General features: G+C 38.5%; 1 protein-coding gene across 1 annotated transcript; it reads left to right on the top strand.

The window, feature by feature from the left end:
- The first annotated feature begins 164 nt into the window (after window positions 1-164).
- Window positions 165-17,497, top strand: SKP1 (S-phase kinase associated protein 1). The gene is made up of 6 exons (XM_028527916.2): window positions 165-318; window positions 3,405-3,501; window positions 9,608-9,681; window positions 13,668-13,811; window positions 15,273-15,413; window positions 16,607-17,497. The coding sequence occupies exons 2-6, from the start codon at window positions 3,405-3,407 to the stop codon at window positions 16,640-16,642; spliced, it is 492 nt and encodes a 163-aa protein (XP_028383717.1). The 5' UTR covers window positions 165-318; the 3' UTR covers window positions 16,643-17,497.
- The last annotated feature ends 761 nt before the right edge of the window (window positions 17,498-18,258 follow it).

Raw genomic sequence — 18,258 nt, 5'->3', positions numbered from 1 at the left:
CCCGCTTTCGACGACCAGGGTGAAAAATCAAACCCCGCCTCGTCGTTCCCGCCGCGCCCGCCGTCTCCGCGCCCAGTTCCGCCCCTCTGGCGCCTTGAGGCCGCTCCCCGTCCTCCACCTGCGGTCAGGCGAACTCGGCGGCCAGCCCCGCCGGCTCTGTGACGCCACCGGCCCCGGGTCCTTGACGCATGCGCCGCTCCTATAAAAGCCGACGCTGCGCCGCGCTGCCGAAGGGACCTTGTTTTCCGCCTTTCCTTGTTTTGTGTGCGGACGTAGCCCCGCTCTCGTCAGCCTCCGGCCCGCTCTCTACCGAGCACCGTGAGTAGCTGCAGATAGAGCAGGAATGGGAGGTGGCTGCGCGAGTTGCGAGCTGGCGGCCGAACCGCTGCGGCTTTGGCCTGCCCGAGGCAGGAGGCACCCGGGCCTGCCCTGCTCTCAGGCCCGGTGCAACCCGTTTCAGACAAGGTTCTGCGGGCCCCGCTGTCCTGCTCTGCCCCTTCACCCGGCGAGGCCGCCTTTGGTTTCGCGTCGTTCCAGACGCCGCATGGTCGCCGAGGCGGGTGGGAGAAGCCACGGGCCGAGCCCGGGGTTGGGCCTTCTCTTCTCTGGGCGAGCTTGGCTGCATGGTTCATGCTGCGGCCCGGGGCCTCTCCTGGTGTCGAGCCTGCGGGCCTTGGGGACCCAGGGCGGGCGTGGCGGCACAGCTTGTGGAGGTCGGCCCTTGGCTGTCCTGAGCGTGGGCCTGTGTTCGTGTTTTGGTGTCGGAGGGAGCGTGGCGGTGATAGTCCGGGGAGTGCTTGACTCGAGTTCTCATCCTTTCTCTTCTCTGGCGTCACTAGTCACTGGTTCTTTCTCCAGCCGAGCTGGGGCCGAATCCTTGCAGGTAGCTGCCTGCTCCTTTTGAATATTTCTATTATTTTGGCTACAGCCTGGAGTTGGTGAAACAACTGTTATAAAGCAGGTACCATAGTAACAGGGTGTGACTTTTAGGAACTTACACTGAAAAGCTAAACGTGCCTAGCTGTTAAAAAGGCACACGATTTTTCACCTGCTTTGGTTCACTTTTTAATGGATACTTAAGGTTTGGGTCACGACTTTTTTTTTCTTGGCGTCACGATAGAATGTATCTGTGTCGTAGAGCAATGCAGACTGAATAGAGGTGAGGTGTCACTTTCGGTTCACTTAAAACACCGTTGTTTTTTTCTTTATGATGTTGATAGAACCCACATTATGACAGCCATGGAGAGGGATTTAATTTCCAAGTATAAGAGCCTAAAGAATTGAAGGAATCGCCTTGGAAGCATGTGAAATCAAAATGTCATCCATTATTATCTAAAATTTTGCACAGAATTCCAGTTGTATAAAACTAAAAGTTCTCTTTGAATATTAAGTTTAGGATTACAAAGTGCTTCGAATTACAGATTAGCCAATTGACTCCTTGCTATTTAATGAGACCTCAACTCCCTTAAGAGTAACCTGATACACGAATTTGACTATGACTAAGCAGATCTTGTTATTTATTGAGAGTTATTTGAAAGAAATATGAAGTGGTCGTCTTCAAAGTAACTTTATCAACTGCATCATTGCCAGACTTATAAATGTTTATTTCAGTATATGGAGCATTAAAAAATAGAATGTTTTGTGATTAAAAATTGGGCTAGCTGTAAAATATTTCCTTTGGAATGCCTTTGGTTGTTGCGTTGTCACAGAGACTGACCCTGCCCTGGACCCTCCTTTGCGTTGTTGGCAAGCAAGCACTAAGCAACATGGAGAAACTGACATAATTGTGAACTGAAAAGTGAAATTCGATTCATTACGACTTTGGATCAGTGAGAGCAAGGTGTTTCAGTGCCTGGTTTTAAAACACACCTTTACCTTTCTGCTTTCTTTCCTCAACAGTTTGTTTGGGGGTTAGAGATAATTGGGAAAAGTTGAATGAAAGTTTTAACTGATGTGATGGGCCTTCAGTCTTTAAGCCTAAAATAGGTGCAGTGAATGTTTTAACTTTTTTAAATTGATTTTTAGAGAGGAAGGGGGAAAGAGGGAGAGAAATATCCATTTGCTGTTCCACTTGTGTATGCATTCATTGGTTGATCTTGTATGTGCTCATACTGGGGATCGAACCTGCAACCTCAACTTATCCTGACAGTGCTCTAACCAGGGGTGTCCAGCCTTTTGGCATGTCTGGACCACCCTGAAAGAGTTGTCTTGGGCCACACATTAAATACATGAACACCAACAAAAATGAAAAAGTCTCATAATGTTGTAAGTAAATTTACAATTTTGTGTTAGGCAGCGTTCACAGCCATTCTGGGCCACATATGGCCCACCGGCCTCAGGTTGGATGCCCCTGCACCAACTGAGTGACCTGGCCGGGGCCTGCGGTGAGTGTTTTAAATGCCAGATTCTTCTCTTTCAAATTAATAGTGGCATCACAGGATTATGAATATCTCAGAAGCACGGACCTTTGAAATCTGTACTTGAAATTTGAAGAGGTCTTGAATTTTTCTAGTCGGGTATTGCTGCCCTCCCCTACACTCTCCCTCCAAGAATGTGAAGATGATAAGAAATTACTGCGGTAGAATTTTTAATTTTAAAGTTTTTTCCCCTCAGAATTCAAGTCTTTTGAAGTTAATTGCTTAATTAACTTCTATGTAAGAAGTGTCTTTTTTCTAATGACTCATGATTAATCTGAGTTAATAAATACATTTTGAAGCAAAATAGGTTATTGCTATGAGGATTTTGGCAGAAGGTCTCAAACTTGGACACCTTGACAGTCAGTAATGAAAGATAAAAAGGACTTTGTGCAATTTAAGTTTCTTATTCGTTTTAGAGAATTAGATGGACATCTGTTTATCCTTAGATCTTTTCTGCTATATGATCTTGCATTGATCTAAACATAAATATGTCTTGATCAGCTCTTTGGATCTGAACTCATTTAAGTCTCACTAGGAGGAAATTACTATCTTATTTGGTAGCTTTGTTTATTTTGGACTGACCTACCTCAGGTTTGCAGGTGGTTAATCGTGGCAGTTAAGTTAGTCATAAGGAGTAGCCAGTATTCAGTAAGAGTAGAAAGGCGGGCAAAATGAATAAATAAGTCCATTTTAGGTATATTTTGCATCAAAAGTATGGAATATAACTTTCAAATTTAGACCAGCAGTGAGTTCAGTAGGGCAGGCCTTAAAAGCTTCTGTTCCTAGGAAATATACTTTGAAAAAATTTTATAGAAACATTTGTGTATTAGTCTGTGAATAACCACTCGGTTTTACAGGACTATATACTACAGGTCCTTACAGTTTAATAGTTGTTATAGAGGGCTTCTAACAGACTGTAGTTGATGAAATGTCTCATAGAATTAATATCTCTTAAATATCAAATTCAGTATAATGTCTTTTTTTTAGATGCCTTCAATTAAGTTGCAGAGTTCTGATGGAGAGATATTTGAAGTTGATGTTGAAATTGCCAAACAGTCTGTGACTATCAAGACCATGCTAGAAGGTAAGTTTATTTTAAAAGCTAGGTCAGAGGAAAGAGGAAAAAATTAAGTAGTTTGAGGTAACCTGTGAACATCGAATTTATACAAGTAACAATCTGTCAGAGTGCTCTAAGAGTATGAAGGGGTGTAGGTTATCTTTAAAATTTTTTAAATTTCTTTATTGTAGAGGTAGAGCAGAATGGGAAGGGGTTCGAGAAATGTCGATTTGTGGCTCCACTTGTTTATGCATTCATTGGTTGCCTCACGAATGTGGGAAATCGAACCCCGAGCCTTTGTATATCTGGATAACGCTCTAACAAACTGAGCTACCAGCAAGGGCTTACCTTTTTTTAAAAAAAAAAATTAAGTATTAACTGCATTTTTCTGATACAGGTTATTCTTTCTTCATTGAAGAAAGAATAAAACTAATGAAGTTTTATTCCTTATTAAATAGATAAGACCATAAGTTAATATTGAAATGTTCAATTTCTGTTTCAAGTAAATTTAGATTTCACAATTTCCAATGACAAAAATTAAAGGCTTTGGAAAAGAGATCCCTTGTATAAGGTAGCTAAATAGAGCACCTTGTTTCAACAGAGGGAGTAAACTGAGTAGATTGTAAACTGAGTAGCTGTCTGTTTTGTTTTGTTTTTTTTTAAGCAAGTTTTCCCTTTTGTCTAGTTTGTCATTCCTCTGAAACTTCTGCAAAGTATATGTGCAGCACAACAAAGAAGTAAGACAAAAAGAAGGTTCTGAAACATTTGAAACTTCTGCTAATTAATATGGGTTTCTTAGTATTACCAGTGGGCTGGTGGATATTAATAGTATAGTGGAGACATACAAATAAGTTTGGTGCAAAAAAATTTGTATAATAAAATTATTTATTATTCAAATATCAAATGTTTTTATATAGGAAAGACCTGTAGCTTATAGGTACTTAAGTGAAAAGAAGTTATTTGTCAAATACTATCTATATTATGGTGAAAAAGAAGGTAAGTGAGAAATGGTCGTTGCCCTTTAAGGATTTTTAAACCAGGAAGGGAGACAGACACCAAACAAATCAAACTTGCATGCAGTATAATTAGTGCAGTAAATATATAAAGTTGTGTGCCAACTGGTGCTGTGGGAACGTCTTGGCTGATGTTTTCTTCAGTCCTGTGGAGAGACTGCAGTTGCAGTCCCAGTGAAGTGATATTTCAAATGTAGTAGAATTAGGATGTTTGGGGAGATTGTTCTGAGTTAAAGAGGATGTGTTTGAGAAAAGTAAAATCAAAGTTTTTAGGTGGGATTTTGGGAATGGGAAGAGATTGTGATACTAGAGTTGGTAGACCTAAAGAATGGGCTTTAGAGGAATGGAAAGAAAATGCCTCTGAGCTTGAACATGTTACATGTATTTGAGATTTCTTCAGTAGACCTTTGTAACAATATATAGGTACTTGAGTATATGGATCTTGGTCCCTGAGTTGTAGGCTCCTGGAGGTAAATAGACTTACTTTGTATGGTGAGTTACAAGTATGGTGAGTTATGAGAGTATCTATCTATTGGAGTAAGTGATGTTGGCAGGTGGCCATGTCAGGGCAGGAATATAGAAGTCAGAAATGGAGAATGGGTGAAATAGGATTTGTGGATGCCAGGGGAAGGGGAAGGCTTTCTGAGGTGACCAGAGTGATTATTGGATTCATATACTGCAGACTGGTAACTTAGGATCTCACAATTAATAAATTAGAGGACTTCTAACAGATACTAGGTGTGGTAGAGGCAGAAGCTGAATTGCAGAGGGTGTGTCTTTTGTTTTCATAGTATGTGATTTCTGTTTACTAATAAAAGCTGAACATATAAGCACTTACATTCCTGTATCCTGGTAACGTACATACAGAGATCATCTCTATTAAATTGTAAACCCCTTGATGCATCCCACAGTCACTGTCCATAAAGTACCTGTTGAATGAAGAAGTATGGTATGGTCACTAATAAAAGTATGAAAGCAATCCAAGTGTCCCTAAAGGCAGGTAAGGTTTTATCTAGAAGATGTAGAAACTGATACCACAATTGCTGCGTGAATACTTGCTTTGGCAATGAAAGTATTCTTTATTTTGTCTTAGTTGGTGCCTGGCACACTAATCTGCCTTGTGCTGCTTCAAAGAAGCATTTGCCAATATAAGAACATAGGGCTCCTTGAAGGTTTTCACATCAACTTTGATCCCTGAATCAAGTGGAATGACAGCAACAGTTAAATGTTCTGTTCCTCCATTGCATTTGGCTTTGTCTTAAGTACCAGTGGTTTATATAGAATTCTAGCCTCTTGAGGACTAGAGTCTATTACATCCAGCAACTCTGCTTTCCTTGTTTTGCATCTGCAGTATCTCTAGTTACAGTGTTTTTTGTTGTTGTTCATCTGTGTGACTTAGAAAACAAAAATAAAACCTTCTAATCACATGACAATCTGAAATGAAGATCTTGGCTTGTGTACATGGGGATTCATTGATTTGTTCGGGTACGGGGTGTGATGTTGGGATACAGGTATCTCTCAGAAGTCCTTGAGACAAAATAACTTAAAGGAACAACTTGCTACTTGTGCATTCAGTCTAAAAGCAAAAAACATTGCCAATTCTTAGTTTAAATGCTAGAGAAGTGTTCATTTACAACCATAAGGCCATTAGTAGTAGTAGTACTATTTTTTAAGGCTTTTAAAATTTATTTTTAGAGAGGGAGAAGGGAGGCCAAAAGAGAGAAACATTGATGTGCCCAAGAAGCATCAGTTAGTTGCTTCTTTCAGGCCCCCAACTAGGGACCTGACCCGCAACCTTTTGGTGTACAAGATGACACTCCAACTAACTGAGCCACCCAGCCAGGGCCTTAAGGCCTTTATTTTTAACGTGACTCAAGCCTTCTTTCAAATAACATTTGGAGCTAAACAAAAGTCTTTTGAATTATGTTTCTTCTAAATCTTAATTCCCCAAACACAGGTATTTTACATAGTAAAATTTTTTTCTCTGCCCTCTGATTAAAAATGTTTTATACTCAGAAAAAGGGTAAGTGTCTTGATCCAAATTGGGATATTATCATTTTATAGTTTTACTCTGAGCAGAGATAGGATCAGGAAAAGGCATTAGTAGGAAGAAGGAGAGAGGAATGAGTAACCCTAATACATACACAGGAAAATAAGATAGTTTTTGAACCTATACTCCACTCAGACTTCTTGTTAATAAGCTCGTTACCTCCATGTTGTCAAGTGCATCATTTGTTTCATTTCTCATCTAGACCTGTTGACAGCATTTTACAGTTAATCATTCTCTTCTATATTTGGCTTCTGGGATACTTTACTTAGAACTCACAGCCTTCCCTCTCCCTGTCTGTAAAGCCTGAAGGTTCCCAGAGTATACTTAATCATTGGACCTCTTCATTCTGTCTATACCGATTCATCTCCTTGGTCATCTCATCTAGTCTCATGGTGTTAAACCATCTATACAGCAATTCCCAAACTTACCAACAGTTTTCATCTCTTTTGAGTTTTAGACTTGCATATATTAACCCTATATACCTAATTGCTATCTCAAACTTACAATGAAGGTAGAGTGCTTGATTCTCTGCCCTCTAAAATCATAGTTCTCTGACAAGCTTGCCCATATCAGTTAATGGCAACTCCATCCCTCTAGTTCATCATGTCTTTTCTTTTAAAGTTTAATCTTTATTGTATTTTTTCCTTTACTGTTTAGTCCCTTATACTCCCCCTGCCACCCCCCCACCCACCCACCCAGCAGTCACCACACTGTTGTCCATGTCCATGAGTCCTTTCTCCTTGCTGCTCAATCCCTTCAGCCCCTCTGGCTCCCCCCACTAGTTGTCATCCTATTCTCCATCTGTGAGTCTGTCCCCATTTTCCTTTTTAGTTCAGTTTGTTCATTAGATTCCACATATAAAAGTGACATCATATGGTAGTTGTCTTTCTCTGACTGGCTTATTTCACTTAGCATGGTGTTCTCCAGGTTTATCCATACTGTTGCAAAGGGTAAAACCTTTTTCGTGAGTGAATAATATTCCGTTGTGTAAATGTCCCATGGTTGTTTTATCCACTCATCTACTGATGGACACTTGGGCTGCTTCAATATCTTACCATGTCTTAAACCTTAGTCTTCTCTGACTCCTTTCATATTCTGCTTACCATTTGTTGCCTCTACCTTCAAAATGCGTATAGAATTTGATTATTTCTTACTTTTTCCATAGCTGTAAACTTGTGCAAGCCACTATCTTGTGCCTGGGTCCTTGCTAGCCCCATAATTGGTTTCCCACTTCTCCCTCTGATCTTTTTTCATCGCTTCCCAATACAGTAGCCAAAATGCAGAAGGCCCTGTAGTATCAGCCCCCCTGTTATTTCATCTTGCCAGTCCTGTTCTAGCAACACAGATTCCTTAGTGTTTTTAGAACGTGTCAGACACTCCTGTCAGAAGGACTTTGCATTTGCCATTCCCTTTGCTTAGGTGTTCTTTCCTCCTTTAAAATTATACTAAAATGTTATCCTCTCAGTGAGGCATCTTAATCTCCTCTAAAATGGCAGTAATTCTACCCTGTATTCATTGCTGAGTCTCAGCTACCTAGCACAGCACCTGGGTGTATCAGGGACTCAAATGTTTGATTTAGCCCTGGCCACGTCAACATAACTGATGCTCAACTACACCAGTATAGTATTGTAGTTAAGTTTTGGCTTCTAATCTTGGCACATGCTAACGGGTAAGTATTGGGTTAGCCAAAAAGTCCATTTAGTTTTTTCTGTAAAAGACACATTTTTTGTTTTCACCAATAACTTCATTGATTTGGATATTTTGAGTGTGTCATCTATCTCCCATGTGGTATAACATTCATTGTTCTCAATTAATATCTCAATTTGATTGCTATCAACTTCAACTGGTCTGCTTGACGATGTAGCATCGTCCAGTGAGAAATCTCTAGCATGAAACTTTGCAAACCACTTCTGACACAGTCACAGCACCATCTCCATACACTGCATAGATCTTTGGGGGGGGGGGGAGTTCAGTGGTGTTTTTACCTTTCTTGAAATAATAAAGCATAAGATGCTGAAAATGCATGTATTCTTCTATCTGTAATATTAAAATGGCCACACACAAATTCACCAATTTTGGTAAGTTTTTTAATGCAAGCTGATATGACAGCTGTCACAATACATTCTAACAAAATTATTTTGAGGGAAGTTCAAGATGGCTACTAGAGCCATCTTACGGGAAAAAAACAAATGAACTTTTTGGCCAACCCAGTAACTTTGTTTGGCAGCTTTTTTAGTCTTATAGAAACTGAAGGACCCACTTGATTTGAAAGTTAAATTATTTCTTTAGGGTTTACCAACCATTTTGGAAATCTGAAAGTTAGGCCTTTTTAACAGAGAAGCTTATGGATTGGAAATTATAGGTAATATGTACGTGAGGAATAACAAGGTATATCCTGAAACTGAATCACTCAACCTACATTCTCCTCAGCTTCCCTAGACGTATTAACAGTTCCTTATGTGTCCTTATGGAGATATTTTAAATATAAATATGTAAGTGTATATTCCCATTTTTTATTCCGATACATGTATCTTTTTATACCTAATTTTTAAAAACTTCAAGCTTCAACTTATACCACTTATATAACTTATACAACTTATTCAGTATGTATGAAACTGCCTGCCTTGTTTTTGTCAGTGCCTGCATGATCTTTTGTATGTGTTGTGTGAGATTGTTACTTATGATACTTGATACGGTTTTATTTTTCTAAATACAGTCATCTGGAGAAAGAGTAAGGATAAGGGTTTGGCTTTCCCCCCTCCCACCTCCAGACAGCTGCCTTGTCATCTCAATCCACACTTACTAAATCATTTTCCTCCTATTTTAGAACTCTTTGGATATAATACTCCTATATTTGTTCACTCACTATTTAGTTTTGGGTGGTTCGTGGACTTCTTGTTAGGAACCACCAATTTTAAATGCTATTAAAAGAACTATTCTTAGTAAAGTACTTTTTATACTCTTTCAGACAACATGTCATGCAAAATACTTGTTTGAGAAATAGCCTTGTTTGGTATAAATGTTGTAATGGAGTTAGGAAATAATGGCAACTCTATTCTGCTTTTGTTAGATTTGGGAATGGATGATGAAGGCGATGATGACCCAGTTCCTCTACCAAATGTTAATGCAGCAATATTAAAAAAGGTAAGCTAGCAAACTATACACTTGTATATGTATTTTTTCATTTCACAATATCCTTTCTATATTGATACTAAGATAGCATCCTCTCTCCTTCCTTCCTTCCTTTCCTTCCTTCCTTCCTTGTTTTAAATGTTTATTTTTTAAAGATGGTATTTATAAGCCCTGGCTGGCGTAGCTCAGTGGATTGAGCGCGGGCTAGGAACCAAAGTGTTGCAGGTTCGATTCCCAGCCAGGGTACATTCCTGGGTTGCAGGCCAGAACCCCCAGCAACCTCACATTGATGTTTCTCTCTCTATCTCCCTCCCTTCCCTCTCTAAAAATAAATAAATAAAATCTTAAAAAAAAAAAAAAGATGGTATTTATAGACACTAGGGAGGGAAAGAGGGAGAGAGACATCAGTGTGTGGTTGCCTCTCATGTGCTCCTAACTGGGGACCTGGCCCGCAAGCCAGGCATATCCCCTGACTGGGAATTGAACCAGTGACCCTTTTGTTCGTAGGCCAACACTCAGTCCACTGAGCTACACCAGCCAGGGCTTCCCCTTTCTAGTAATAAATGCATAAAATCTTTAAAAAAGAAAAAAGAAACAAAACCCTATGTAGTATGATTTATTCTAAATATTTGTTGTAGTTTACTCAAACCCTTTGGATATTTGAGTTGTCTAATCAGTTTTGTTTTGTTTGTTTGTTTTTTTGAATTGATTTTTTAAGAGACAGCAATTTTGTTGTTCCACTTATTGATGCATTCACTAGTTGCTTCATGTATGTGCCCTGACCGAGGATTGAGCTCACTGCACCTTGGTGGATTAGGACAATGCTCCAGACAACTGAGCTGCCTGGCTAGGGCTGAGTTGTGTAGTCTTTTCATTAACACACTTAAATTGCTTAAGTATAACAATATGTGATTAGTAGAAAGGAAATTTTTGGTATTGTTTGTCCACTGAATGGGTATGCTTCAAAGGGAGCTTGAGAATAAGAGATGTGCTTTTTTTCTCAGTTGATCACCTTACTTTGTGTGCAAGCATAAATGGCTCGACACATTGAATAGGGTTTTAGAGTTTCAGGGCACATAGTTCCCTAACAGTAAGCTGTTTAAATTGAATACTTACTTGAAAAAACAGCAACCAGTTTCTACTTGGGGGAAGAACTGGCTAGGCTTAGCTTTACTCCATTTGACTCCTTTCTAAGGAATTTTTCAAAGGTCATTGATCTGGTGCGGTTTCATCTTATGCTTTCTCTTGACCCTGGTATGAGATGTAGCTGCACTGCATATGTTTACATACTCTCTCGGTCAGCTATCACCAGTGTTTTTAATTGCTCTAGACTGGGTGAGAAGTTATTGTTTTCTGAGCCTGAACATTTTTTATGTGTTATTGGCCATTGATATTTTCTGCATTGTCCGATTTCCTTTGCCTGTCTTTCTAATGGTCTTTTTAAAAAAATATGATAAGCCCTGGTGGGTGTGTCTCTGTGGATTGTGTGCAGGCATGCAAACTGAAAGGTCACCAGTTTGATTCCTAGTCAGGGCACGTGCCTGGGTTGCAGGCCAGGTCCCCAGTTTGGGGTGTGCAAGAGGCAACCTGTTGATGTTATCTCTCGCACATTGATGTTTCTCTCCCTCTTTTTCTCCCTCCCTTCCCCCTCTCTAAAAATAAATAAAATCTTTTAAAAATGTAATAAAATACAGAACATAAAGTTTACCTTTTTAAGTAAACAATTCAGTGGCATAAAGTACATTTACATCGTTGTGAAATCATCAGCCATTAACATCTCTGATAATTAAATGATATTAAATGATATCCCATTACCCATTAAATGATAATTCCCCATTACCCTCTCCCTCTAGCCCCTTGTAACCACTATTTTATTTTCCATCTCTGAATTTCACTGTTCCACATACCTCATATAAAATGGGATCACACAGTATTTGTTCTTTTGTGTCTGGCTTATATCATTACTTAGGATAACGTTTTCAAGTTTCATCCATTTTGTAGTCTAATACCAGTTTGCTTGTCTTACGTCAATTCTTAGTATTGTATGGGTTAGAAGCTTTTATTTAGTTAAATCTCTCTGGTTTCTGAGTATTGTTTTCATAATTAACATTCTCCTTTATACTAATGTAAAAGGCTTCTAAAAGGAATTTTGCTTGCATTCGTTCAAATACAAGACAATTTTTAGGTATTAAGGGAAATGTACAACCAAAGAAATATGTGAGGTAGAAGAACTATGGATTATAAGTGGGTTGGTAGGTGGATAGTTAGTTATTTTTAAAATGAAGATGGTCAGGAAATGCCTTACTGAGAACATGATCTTCGAACAAAGACTGACCGTTGCAGAATTCTGAACACTGGGAGCAAGTGCCTTGACTCCTTAAGACAAGAGCATGCCCCACCTTTTGAGGTTGCTAGAACATAGTGAAGAAGCAAAGACATAGCGTAGAGAAGGTCAGAGCTGATGGGCTGGGTGATACAGGGCCATTTCTGAGAATAAGTTTTTTTAACCTATTTGCATTATTACTTATTAATATGTAAACCTAAAGTATATTGAATAATCACATGATCGAAAAATGAAAAATATACAATAAAACTCTTTTGTCTCTGATCTGAAACCTCCATAAATAATAATCAACATTAATTACATATCCTTTTTAAGAGTTTTTTAATGGCCATATAAACAAATACTAATTGCTGTTTTTCTTACACAGTTGGAATACTTCTTAAAAACCTATTATTTCATTCAAGTCTTTCCTGCTTGGCTTTTCCTTCTAGAAAGAGTTCTTTCCCAGTTTTTCATCCTGGTAGTATAATTCCTTGGCTCTGACATTTTTTCCACCAGTATTAAAGTATGGAATATTTTTAATCATACAGAAAAGTTGAATTATGTAGCAAATACCCATTTGCCTTCCACTTAGATTCTCTGACTTAATACTTTTAATTTTGATTTTACTCTTTTTTAAAAAAAGATTCTCTTAGCCCTGGCTGGCATAGCTCAGTGGATTGAGTGCGGGCTGCGAGCCAAAGCATCGCAGGTTCAATTCCCAGTCAGGGCACATGCCTGGGTTGCTAGGCCAGGTCCCCAGTGGGGGCCACGTAAGACACAACCACGCATTGATGTTTCTCTCTCTCTTTCTCCCTCCCTTTCCTGTCTCTAAAAAGAAATAAATTTATTTTTACACAGGACCTGGCCTAGCAACCCAGGCATGTGCCCTGACTGGGAATCGAACCAGCGACTCTTTGCTTTACAGGCCCATGTTTAGTCCACTGAGCCACACCAGCCAGGGCTGATTTTGGTCTTTACCAGGATACATATAAGTATAGCTGATCAGCTTCCTGAAAACTTAATTATAATGTGTTCATGCCCCTAGTAAGGAAACATTTGGGCTTTTCCTGCTTTGTTATTACAGTAAATAGTCTTATGTATATGTTTAGGTATTTAGAACTTCTTGGTGGTAATATATGCACATACTTAGTTTTACTAAGTAGTGCTAGATTCCTTTTCAAAGGGGAATCTAAACTAGTTGGATCTAATGTTAATTTTGCATGTAATGAAGCTAAGTATTTTCTCTTGTTTAACTATTCAGATTTCTTTCGTGGATTTCCTGTGCATATCTTTAGCTTATTTCTTTGTAGTGATTTTTAATACTTTATATACTATAGGGTAATCCATTGCTGGTTATACATGTTGTAGGTATTTTCCAGTCCTTGTCCTGTGTATTTTTTTGCACAGAAGTTTTTTAATGTGGTTAATTACAGGTCAGATTACTACAGTAATCTGACTGAAGGATTTACTGTTATCTAAGGTCTTCCTCCCTAAGAGTTGTGAAGATTTCTCAAGCTTCATTTTTGCCTTTCAAGCTTGGCTACTAACTTTATTATTCAAGTCAACTTCTAGCTAGTTCTTAGTCCAGTATAGGAATAACTCTGCCTCAGCAGTGGAACGAATACCTTGTGACAAAATACCACAGAGGAACGAACTTTCATTTTTGTTGTAGGTCATTCAGTGGTGCACCCACCACAAAGATGACCCTCCTCCTCCTGAGGATGATGAGAACAAAGAAAAACGAACTGATGATATCCCTGTGTGGGACCAAGAATTCCTGAAAGTTGACCAAGGAACGCTTTTTGAACTTATTCTGGTATGTTTTTAATGAATACTATAAGATATCTCTAGCTCAGAGCCTTTAGCACTTCTTATAGAGTGAAATTTGTTAAATTATTTGCTACTGAATTATAACACTCTGTGAACTCAGAGGAATCCACGTATCAATAATTACATTAAATGTAAGTGGTCTATACACCACAATTAAAGGGTAGAGATTGTCACAGTGAATTAAAAAGAAGGAAGACTCAACTATGCTGTCTACAAAAACTCACTTTAAAGACACAATTAAGTTTAAAGGGCGGGAAGATATATTATGCTAACACTAATCAAAAGAAAACCGGAATAACTATATTACAGTAGATTTCAGGGTATAGAATATTACCAGGATTAAAGAGGGCCATTGCATAATGATAATGGAATCAATTCATTATTAGAGGGCATAACAGTTCTAAACATTTATCTGCCTAAATGAAGAACTTTAACAAAAGTTAAAAACCAATAGAACTCAAAGGATAGTAGACAAACAGATCTGCGATCAGTAGTTAGATATTTCCACGCCTATCTCTAAACAATTTCTAAAACAGGTACAGAAATCAGTAAAGATACAGAAAACTTGAATAACACTGTTGATCAACTTGTCTTAATTGACATTTACAGAGTATTACATCTAAAGACTGCAGAATACATATTCTGTGCCTATTAAAGTATCTGTTATCGAGGTAGATATGTTCTGGGCCATAAAACAAGTCTCAAGTTTAAAAGAATTTAAGTCACACAAAGTGTGTGTCTTCTCATCACAATGGAATTAAATTAGAAATCAGTAACAGAAAGCTATCTAGAAAATCTCAAATATTTGAAAACTAACATACTTCTCAGTAACCCATGAGTCAAGAAACCAAAAGAAAAATTAGAAGGTATTTTGAACACAATACTTGAAAATCTGTGAGATGCAGCTATTATAGTATTAGAGAATTGGTAGCACTAAACACCTATGTTTGGAAAAGAAGAAAAGTCTCAAATCAGTGATCTAACCTTTTACCTTAAGAAACTAGTGAAAAGATGAAATTAACCCAAAGAAAAAGGGAATGTTAAAAGAGCACAAATCAATAGAAAATGGGAAAACAGTAAAGAAAAATCAAAGAAGCCAAAAGCTGATTTTTCCAGAAGATTAATAAAGTGTAATGCCATAACTGCTTATGTTTGAGTTCTTTAAATGTTTTGTCAGGGTTTGACATGTACTTGTACACTCAGATGTGCACACCGTAGATAGTAGCCATTTGTAGGTTACTTAAGGCAGCACAGTATTACAGAGGTATATAATGAAGGGGACGCACAAATATCTTTCACAAAACTTGTCTGATTTACTTTTTGCCATTTAACTTCTTAAAATTAATTAGCATTTTAAGCTTAATTACATAGGGATTGTCATCCACTAACTCTGGATTTAGTTTAAAACTTCAAATGCATTTTAATGAAAACAGTAATCTCTTTACAGGCTGCAAACTATTTAGACATCAAAGGTTTGCTTGATGTTACATGCAAGACTGTTGCCAATATGATCAAGGGGAAAACTCCTGAAGAGATTCGTAAGACCTTCAACATCAAAAATGACTTTACCGAAGAAGAGGAAGCCCAGGTAGGTAACCCACAGCTTGTTCTTGATCACATGCTATTCATTCATTCATTCATTCATTCATTCATTTTTTAAGATTTTATTGTTAGAGGGGAAGAAAGGGGGAAAGAGAGGGAAACATCAATGTATGGTTGTCTCTCATGCACCCCCTACCTGGGACCCAGCCTGCAACCCAGGCATGTGCCCTGACTGGGAATCAAACCGGTGACCCTCTGGTTCTCAGGCTGGCGCTAAATCCACTGAGCCACACCAGCCAGGGCTTGATCACATGCTTTTTAAAAGAGCAAAAACCCCATAACATTCCAGGAAAAGAAGTGCCTATATCAAGGAGTCTTGACTTTGTTTGAGGTATATGTGTGTGTGTGTGTATATAATACATTATGTATATAATATATACAATACATATAATACATATAATAGGTACCTTCTGTGTCCTAAAATAAGTCCAAACACTTGAATGAGTCTAAATACTGGAATCATACTGTGCTTTTTTTTTTTTTTTTTTTTTTAAGATTTTATTTATTTACTTTTAGAGGAAGGGAGGGAGAAAGAGGGAGAGAAATATCAGTGTGTGGTTGCCTCTTGTGCACACACCACTGAGGACCTGGCCCAGGACCCCGGCATGTGCCCTGACTGGGAATCAAACCTGCGACCCTGTGGTTCACAGGCTGGCACTCAGTCCACTGAGCCTCACCAGCCAGGGCTGATACTGGTTTTTATGAACATAAGAATACTTACATTTCAACCAAAGGTGTTCTTTGATACTCATTCCTTAGCAGTTACTAGTTTTGGCACCTGAGACCTTACATACAAGCCATAAGTGACTTCAGAAAAGCAGACCTATAGCAACTTAGTGAATGGGGAAGACATGAATGAATAGATCAGAATGACTTTGTTGACACAGCTACAAACTGAAATGATGTGAATGAACTGTTTGAATTTGCTCCATTGGCTCTGGTGACTGAAGCTGTAATTTACCCACTGCCTTTGCTTTTTTGATAATTTTCACAGGGCAGAATAAAAACCTGGCGGGGAAAAGAAGAGTGACTGGGAAGTTTATTATTAACCTGGTGTTTTTCTAATTTTCCATCTGTTTCTTGTAGACTCACTTAACAGATGATTGATGAAATTAGGTAGTAGTATTAGGAAAGACTAAAGTTAAGGTACTTCTTACATCCATCTCTTCTTCTCTTCAGGTACGCAAAGAGAACCAGTGGTGCGAAGAGAAGTGAAACGTTGTGCCTGACACTGTAACACTGTAAGGATTGTTCCAAATACTAGTTGCACTGCTCTGTTTATAATTGTTAATATTAGACAAACAGTAGACAAATGCAGCAGCAAATCAACTGTATTAGCAGAGTACTGTCCTCATTGCATGTGTAGTTTGGGTATAGACTCCAAACCTATGGCTGACTTTTTTCCAGTATGATCAAAAAGTTTCTCTCTTTGCTCTAAATAAAACTGAATTGTGGGTTCTCTATGGTAAGTGGCATTTTGGGCTTTTCCTCTTTTTGTAAAGCAATTTCTTCCTAGTTTATTGTCCAGTTTTCTTTAGTTTAGTGACCTTTTAAAAGTTGGCATTGTAAATAAAACAACTTGCAAAAGTTTTCTGAAATAGAATTAACAATGTATTATCTTTATTCATGAGTTGGAGGCTGGAAAAAGGCTACTTGAGGTAAATGTTACAATTTGGGTTAATAGGATGTCTTCCAGCTTCCTGGAGTCAAGGAGCACCGCTGATACAGATTAGCCTGTATGTGGCAGGGTTCCCCTAATTGGATCTGAGGACTTGTTTTTGTGTTTTTAATCCTCTCAGCTTTGAATGTGTTGGCTAGAGACTCAGTTACTACTTAATTTGTGGTTTTGGAGGAAATATAATTAGTTGTTAATTTTTCAATTAGAAAAGACAACCCTAGTGGTATGTCATCTTTTTATAATCAGTGATCCCATATGGGGAAAACTATTCATAGTATTTGCATGTAAAACAGTTTTAACCTTTAACATTAAAACGTGTGGCAAAACCCCAGAAAGCATCCATTATGAATGCAACATAATTTAAATAAAATGTAAGTTACATAGTAGGTAGTCAACAGTTTGCTTTTGTGTACTGAAATGTGTCTCTTCATTTAATATTAAAGGAGTTAAATGTATGTACGGTGGTTTAGCTGGAAAAGACTTGCAGCCTAGCTCACCGGAGACTGCTGACTTCACAATTAGTGTTCTGATGGACTTTTGTCTCTTCTGATGTCATTGGAGGGGTGGCTGGAGCCCGTGTCTCAGTTCTTACATGGTGCATCCAGACTGTGCTGCTGTTGTTTTCACCCTCTCTCCTACAGGAGAAAGATGTTTTCTTGATGGCCTGAGATGGCTCGCAAATTTTTTATTTTTTTTCCTTTCCTCTGTTTCCTTTTTTCTTCCTTTACCAGTTAGCGTCATCTCTATTCACATGTAGCCCTATTGTTGTGTTCTCTTTGTATTTACTCTGAGCTGTTCTGGCTCCAATTATTGACAGCAGTTTGCCTATACTTCACCTTTTATTTGCCCCAAATCTACCTTATTTAATAAAGTCCCACTTGCTGTATCACATGAATCCCCATTTGCTGGCTGTACTGGAGATAGCAGACTACAGCCTGTGTGTGGGTGAAATGCAGCCCACAACCTGTTTGTGCAGTGTGTGAGTTAAAAATGAATTTTACATTTTTAAAGGATTGTTAAAAAATGTATACAGAGAGACTGGACTTGACCAAAAACCTCTCTCGCCTTTTACACAGAAAGTTTGCCAACCCCTGTGACTACTTCTGAATTCCTGATTCCTTTTACTCTCAGGGAATAAGCTTGTTTTTTATTT

Source organism: Phyllostomus discolor, chromosome 13 (genome assembly GCF_004126475.2).
Source record: "Phyllostomus discolor isolate MPI-MPIP mPhyDis1 chromosome 13, mPhyDis1.pri.v3, whole genome shotgun sequence".
Taxonomy (NCBI): domain Eukaryota; kingdom Metazoa; phylum Chordata; class Mammalia; order Chiroptera; family Phyllostomidae; genus Phyllostomus; species Phyllostomus discolor.
Note: the sequence above shows the minus strand (reverse complement) of the source record. Positions and strands in the feature narration are given on the sequence as shown.

Excerpts from the sequence above, each read along its gene's own strand:
- SKP1 (XM_028527916.2), top strand. The coding sequence starts at position 3,405 with ATGCCTTCAATTAAGTTGCAGAGTTCTGATGGAGAGATATTTGAAGTT. Across the intron at positions 9,682-13,667 it reads ATGCAGCAATATTAAAAAAG|GTCATTCAGTGGTGCACCCA; the intron begins GTAAGCTAGCAA and ends TTTTTGTTGTAG. Across the intron at positions 15,414-16,606 it reads CCGAAGAAGAGGAAGCCCAG|GTACGCAAAGAGAACCAGTG; the intron begins GTAGGTAACCCA and ends TCTTCTCTTCAG.